Here is a 7,295-nt window from a genome sequence, read left to right as displayed (position 1 = left end):
GGGTGAAGTTGGGAGGTGATGGGGGAAGAGGTAAAGGGCTGAGCTGTGGTCTCATTGTAGCAGTAGAAGAGGCCATGGACCAACATGTTGGAATAGGAATGAAAAGTCATATAGAAATGGGTGGCCACCAGGAAACCTCACCTTTTGCTGCAGATGAAGCAAAAGGTTTCCCCCAATATAGATCAGACCTCACTGACATAGATGAAACTGCACTGGGAGTACCAAATACAATAGATGATCCTGAACTGTCACCTCACCTGAAAGGACTGTTTGGGCCCCTAAATGGTGGTGATGGAGAAGTTTTCGGGCAGGTGTCGCACTTGTCATACTTGTAGGGATAAGTGCCGGGAGGGAGATTAGTGGTGAAGAATGAAATGCCAAGGGAACCACATAGAGAGTGATCTCTGTGGAAAGTGAAGAGTGGGAGAGGGTAGGGAAATGTGCCAAATGGTAGAATCCCCTTGTAGATGGTGGAAGTTACAGACAATGATGAGCTAGATGCGGAGGCATACAGGTTAGTATGTGACGATAAGGGGAGTCTTATCCCTGTTATGATGGGGAGGGGCAAGAATTGGGCTAGAGCGGATGTGTGAGAAATAGAGGAGATATGGGTGAGGGCAGCATCAATGGATGAAAGACAATCCCTGCTTTCTGAACAAAACAAATGAAGTTATCTGGGATTTTTGGAATGGAAAGCCTTATCCTGAGAACAATTGAGGCGGGGGAATTGTGAGAAGGGAATAGCATTCTGATAAGGAGGAGGTATAGTCAGGATAACTGGGAGCCAGGGAGTTTGTAATTGAGGTCAGTAGATAATCTGTCTCCAGGCGTGGAGACAGAGAGATCAACAAAAGGGAGAGAGGCATGAGAGATGAACTACGTAAATCTGAGGGCAGGTGGGAATTGGAGGTAGAATTGATGAAATTGGCACCAATACAGTAGCCAATGTAGCAGATATAAAGGCGGGAGCATTAGCAGTGTAGGCTTTGGCAGTGGAAAATCCACACAGCCAACGGAAAGGCGGGCATAGCTGGAGCCCACACCTTGTCCAGTCATCACTCCCCACCGATCCGATGAAGAGTCTTGGCCTGAAACTCGACTGTTAATCCCCTCTGTAGATGCTGCCTGACTTGCTGAGTACCTTCAGCATTTTGTGTGCTTTATTCAAGATTTCCAGCACCCACGGAATCTTTTGTGTTTATGATTTTCAGCATTTTCCATTTTTATTTTGGACTTCTGGCATCTGTACTTTTCATTTGGATGTAAAAAAGAACTCATTTTAAATACCCCCAATCTTCCAAATAAAATCCGATTTAGCACAATTTGAGAAGGCGATCTAATTGTAGTTATTGTATTAAATTTATCAATGTCGGCTGTAAATGTGCATTAAATAAAATGAGAAGTCCAGGATTCATCGTGGAGGCACTCTATTCAGGACATTCCACCACGCTAACTACATTCTCATCATATCAAAAATCATTTCCTTTCCAGTGAGTATTTTCTTGATCGTGTAAGCAGCCCATTAACCATTTTGAAATTCCTTTATATGAGCAATTATTGGCACAAAATCCAATGGACGCTAAGACCCTGCTGCAGAAAACATTCGTCATGAAATGAGTAAACCAAAAAGTTCTGTGTTGCAGTCTAGTAGTTCTTTGTAATATCTCAGATGCTGGAAATCGTATAATATGACAACACAATTCAATTTGCATCTACTTAGCAGATTGTTAAAATATGTGTAAAAGGTTTTCAGAATCTGACCCCGATGAGTGACAGACGAATAAACGATCAGTTAATGACATACATCCCACTATTCGTGTTTGTGTGCAATTAGAGTCAGTAATTATGAAAGATAGGCCAAAGCCTAGTATTACATTTGTGGAGGGCAGACATTCACCAGACTGGAATGTAACTGACTCTGCTCACAGTGTTTGTGTTTTGATAACAAATGCCTAAGAAATACTTCAGTTCTAAAAAAAACTTTGCACACCCAAGCTAAGTTGCTAAAGAGTCAGCTGGTTTAACACTGTAATTATTAATTTATATGTCGAATATCCCTTTGACTTTCGAACCTGCAGTATGTACAGATCTAAAAAGTACATATCTATATAAAGTGTGTTGAAAATAATGATGGAGGTCCTTTGAGCACTTCTGCCCTGAGACAGACACTTTTGCATCAATATTTAGTCAAGTTTTAATTGTTAGACTGTGGGAATTAAAACCACGAAATTAATCGTCGAATATCTGTAGTGTATACACAATTGGATTAATTGGAGGAAAAATATTTGTTTAATTTCATACCCGATTCCAGGTGTTTTTTGTTCTCTCTATTGTGACTTATTTTGAAATTCGAGCCCTCATTATAGAGCGTCACAGTAAATTGAATGATCCTAGAAATAACTGCTGGAAACTAATTAGAGAGCATCTCATAAATCATTGTAAGATTCATTATGTTGATCAATGCTGCACTACACAAAAACACATTATATATTAAATGCCCGGGAATCGCATTGTAAACTGATGAGATGTTTATTTTATTTTTGCAAATCGATCTTTTCAAATAAACTAAATTATTCTTCGCACCAATGTGTGTGTGAGACTGGAAAAAGCAAGGATAAATCTGGGATTATAGTTATTAAGTACACATTTTGCTCGGATAGTCCTGATTCAATATTGTGACTATTTTCACAAGTTGCTTTTATAGGTTCTCCATCTGCCATTCATTAAAGGAAGCAATTGCATTATTATTGTGTTCTTCGTCATAAAGTGAAAAATCCGCGACTAAGTCCCTCATTTAAAAACCCGTTTAGATCAGTAATGTTTATACGTTGTGCTGAGAACCCCAAAGTTTTCGTGATTAATATGGTCCACTTGTACTGCTTTGGAAACGGAAGATCATTTATAAATTCTTAGGCACAAGAGACCGGTGATTCTGGAACCTAGAGCAACAGGTGAAGTGTTGGAGGAGCTCAGCGGGTCGAGCAGCATCGGAGGAGGAGGAGGAGGAGGAGGAGGAGGAGGAGGAGGAGGAGGAGGAGGAGGGGGAGGGGTGGAAGGTTGAGATCCTGCATTGATAGTCCAACAGAAACTATGGTAAGTACCTACCGACCGTAAACTAAGCAACACACACAAAATGCTGGAGGAACTCTGCAGGTCAGGTAGCATCTATGAAAAAACAGTAAAGTCGACGTTTTGGGTAGATTTCCAGCATCTGCAGATTTTCTCGTTTGTCCTGCCCAAGGGTCTCGGCCTGAAACACCGACTGTACTTTTTTTTTCCATAGATGCTGCCTGGCCTGCTGAGTTCCTCCAGCATTTTGTGTGTGTTGCTCGGATTTCCAGCATCCGCAGATTTGCTTTTGTTTGTAACTAAATTGAGAGCGTTTTTCTTAGCAAAGGTAAAATTCGCGGGCAACCATTCAAAAACGGCATTTTTCTATAGGAAGATGGGAAATGTAAATATTCACAGGTTAAGAAGATTATCGCCCCAAACAAGACTCTTATTTTTCGTATACTGCCTGATCTCCAGTGGTTCCGAAATCTCCTACTTTTACTACTGATTTTCTCAGTGATGCATTGTAACGCAATGCATTTTAGTGATCATTTTAAACTCTTATCTTCTACATTCATTGGATAATGAATAGTTTATTTGATTATTTTTGTATGTAAAGTTGTAAAGGAATTTGGGATAGAAACGTCAAACTAGTTAGAATCTGCCCAAAAGCAGATACTGTACCGTAAGCCTGTTTAAAGTGACTGCATCGCGTCTGTCCATTCTGATTTGAACGCCGGCACATATATCTAGAGGGCCAGGGTTTTCCTCAAGATGCCTGTACGAAATGAATATGTAATTTAATTTTGCATCCTCACTCGCAGCTGTCATTCGTATTCAAGGGAATGAAATGGGCGATGAATAAAGCCACAGATTCATCGGCTTTCGGGTGGGATGGGGCGGATCGAATACACCCTCTCCGTATTGGTTCTCGGCTCTTCGACCGAAGTTCAGACTCAACCTAAAGTGATAGTCGGACCCGCCTTCCAGCCCTGATTTGACTGGCAGTTGAATCGGAAATTTGCACAGGGAGTGGAGATTTCAGATGTCAATTTCAGCGTTTCGCTCCACCGTGTTAGGTTGAAAAAGATTTCTTTTTAACCTTCAGTAGGGACGGCAGTAAGATGTATGTTCGTTTGGATTTGCGAAATCAGTGGTTTCGGCTGAGTTTTGTTAACATTGTATTCGACGATGCTGAATGTTATCGATAGAATAGCTAGAAATGTCGTTGAGCAAGATCGAGTTGACTTAACAACGATCTGACTGATGCGAGAAACAAGTGGGTCAAAGTACCATACATTTTACCAGAGTTATGTTTATAGCTTTTAAAGATTCTCTACAGCAGAATTAGGAAGTCCCGGTAATTGTAAGGAAATGAATTGGATTTTGGTCTTGGACTTGGTAGTGCTTTGCTTCGTAACCTTTCAACGTAAACTGAGAACAGTGGACGCATATGGGGAAGAAGACGATCGGAGATGCGATCCCATCAAAATATCAATGTGCCAGGATTTGGGATATAATGTGACTAAAATGCCGAATCCAGTAGGTCACGAGTTGCAAACAGACGCTGAGTTGCAGTTACAAACTTTTACACCTTTGATTCAATATGGCTGTTCAAGTCAACTACAGGTTTGTAGCATTGGATTTCACTTAATTTATAATTTGCCGTTTTGAGTCACTGTTCCTATTATCAGAGCTCGGCACGTTTATTGAATTTACTTAATGTGCGTCTGTGAATTGATAAACAGCGTACAATCGCCGAAAAGCTGTATGGGCGTAAAAATGTGGATTGGTCATGTAAACCGTGGTAATTACGTCCTAAAATACAATGATGTTAGGTGGAGGAGGATTACGACCTCATTTCAAATGGCGCGTAGGGTGAAGTAGAATGTCCACTGCAGTTTTTTAAAATAAAAGTTCAATGAACTATATTATATCACGGGAATAAAAATGCTTTTCATGCAAGAAAAAGAACAAATGAAAATGCTAACGCGAATTCAGTATGTCTTTTAAAATATTTAAAAATAAAATCCTATTTTAGAGATACGCTACATATCTTATAGGGTTTCAAGTATATCTTACGCCTGCTAGTTGAGAGGCAATTTTATAATTGCGTTGGACAAGCATCTGAAGATTTCTAGATGCAGGTCAGATAATAACGTACCAACTATACATACAGTAAGTTTCAGTGTTAAAAATCTGGCATTGCTTTATATTGAAAACTCACCCATGGTATCTTTGCGATGTAAATACTTGGAGGTTTACTGATAAGGTTAGTATTTCACACTCTTTGTTCAAATTGCATTTGACTTATGCAGTTGACAAGCGTCCCGCAAACCAAATTAAGTGATATGATTGACCTTTAGGTTTGATAATTTGGGAAAATATTGACAATTGGAGTAAACTCTCTTTCACGGAGCATGGCTGAAATTTGCAAAGAAGCACATAATTAATTGAATGCTTTGAAAATGTTCTGGCATCATTGGTATTGGAATTGAGACCGACGTTTTGTTTATTATTAGTATTATCGACTGATTTTGTTTTTGCCTTGTAGTTTTTTCTGTGTTCCGTTTATGTGCCGATGTGCACGGAGAAAATCGACATCCCGATCGGACCGTGTGGTAGTATGTGCCATTCTGTGAAGCGGAGATGTGAACCTGTACTGAATGAATTCGGTTTCAATTGGCCCGACGCTTTAAACTGCAGCAAATTTCCACCACAGAACGATCATAACCACATGTGCATGGAAGGGCCTGGAGACGAAGACGTCCCCTATCACACCAGTAAAACTTCCATCTCAGCGGAAGAGGAGTGCCGAAATATGGGCAACAACTTGCACCAATACATCTGGGTCAAGAGAAGTCTTACTTGTGCCCTGAAGTGTGGCTACGATGTCGGGTTGTACAGTAGATCTGCCAAAGAATTCACTGACATTTGGATGGCAGTTTGGGCCAGTCTGTGTTTTTTATCAACAGCTTTCACAGTTCTGACATTCCTAATTGATTCTTCTCGATTTTCATACCCAGAACGTCCTATCATCTTTCTCAGCATGTGCTACAACATTTATAGCATTGCCTATATAGTCAGGCTCACAATGGGCAGAGAACGTATATCTTGTGATTTCGAGGACGCCGCTGAACCTGTGCTAATTCAAGAAGGTCTCAAAAATACTGGCTGTGCCATTGTTTTCCTCCTGATGTACTTTTTTGGGATGGCGAGCTCCATCTGGTGGGTAATCTTGACACTGACTTGGTTCTTAGCCGCTGGTCTCAAATGGGGACACGAGGCAATAGAGATGCACAGTTCCTACTTCCACATTGCAGCCTGGGCCATCCCAGCGGTAAAAACCATTGTCATTCTGATCATGCGGCTAGTGGATGCCGATGAACTCACCGGGTTGTGCTATGTTGGAAACCAGAACATCGATGCCGTCACTGGGTTTGTGGTAGCACCTTTATTCACATACCTAGTTATAGGAACGTTGTTTATTGCAGCCGGTCTTGTGGCTCTATTCAAAATTAGATCTAATCTTCAGAAAGATGGGACCAAAACAGATAAGCTAGAAAGGCTAATGGTAAAAATTGGGGTCTTTTCTGTTCTGTATACAGTCCCAGCTACCTGTGTCATAGCTTGTTATTTTTATGAGATATCAAACTGGAATCGCTTTAAACATTCAGCGGATGATTCGAATACAGCGGTAGAGATGTTAAAAATATTCATGTCTTTATTGGTGGGCATCACTTCTGGCATGTGGATTTGGTCCGCAAAGACATTGCATACTTGGCAAAAGTGTTCAAACAAACTTGTGAGTTCAGGACAAACAAAGCGAGATAAACGTGGAGATGCCTGGGTTAAACCAGCAAAAGGCAATGAAACTGTTGTGTAAATGTGTACAATGGTGCAAGAAGCGAAGAGCAATGTCCCTTCTGTGGGTTTACATAAGCTGCACTTTGAAACATTACAAATGAAATTTGTCTTTTTTGTCATCATATTGTGCAGCATTTTTAGAAAGTTCAGAGTACATTAAAAATCTCCTAAAGTGCCTATAAGAACATGGATTCATAATTTTAGGATAATTTTAAATTAACCCTAATGAAAATATTTCCCAATTCTACAACCTCATAAGGTGTAACTTCTTTGTCCAAGACTTTACCATGTCACCAGTTTTCAAAATTTAATATTGTATATATTAGGTGATTATTTTGAACTTGTGATAAACAAAATGTAAGCCAAAGGGAGGACTT

The 7,295-nt window shown here is 40.2% G+C and overlaps 1 protein-coding gene across 1 annotated transcript; it reads left to right on the top strand.

Annotated features, from left to right (window-relative positions):
- Positions 1 to 4,062: 4,062 nt before the first annotated feature.
- Positions 4,063 to 6,960, top strand: fzd4 (frizzled class receptor 4). Its single transcript, XM_059964592.1, has 2 exons — positions 4,063 to 4,680; positions 5,606 to 6,960. Exons 1-2 carry the CDS (start codon positions 4,426 to 4,428, stop codon positions 6,935 to 6,937), a joined length of 1,587 nt encoding a protein of 528 aa, XP_059820575.1. The 5' UTR covers positions 4,063 to 4,425; the 3' UTR covers positions 6,938 to 6,960.
- The last annotated feature ends 335 nt before the right edge of the window (positions 6,961 to 7,295 follow it).

This window comes from Hypanus sabinus, chromosome 3 (assembly GCF_030144855.1).
Source record: "Hypanus sabinus isolate sHypSab1 chromosome 3, sHypSab1.hap1, whole genome shotgun sequence".
In the NCBI taxonomy this organism is placed as follows: Eukaryota; Metazoa; Chordata; class Chondrichthyes; order Myliobatiformes; family Dasyatidae; genus Hypanus; species Hypanus sabinus.
The sequence above is the reverse complement of the archived record's forward strand: the minus strand, read 5'-3'. Positions and strand labels throughout refer to the sequence as shown.

What these genes read in the sequence shown, in the direction of transcription:
- fzd4 (XM_059964592.1), top strand. Translation starts at nt 4,426, where the DNA reads ATGAATTGGATTTTGGTCTTGGACTTGGTAGTGCTTTGCTTCGTAACC. An exon ending in GCTGTTCAAGTCAACTACAG is followed by an intron (nt 4,681 to 5,605) that starts GTTTGTAGCATT and finishes TTTGCCTTGTAG; the next exon opens with TTTTTTCTGTGTTCCGTTTA.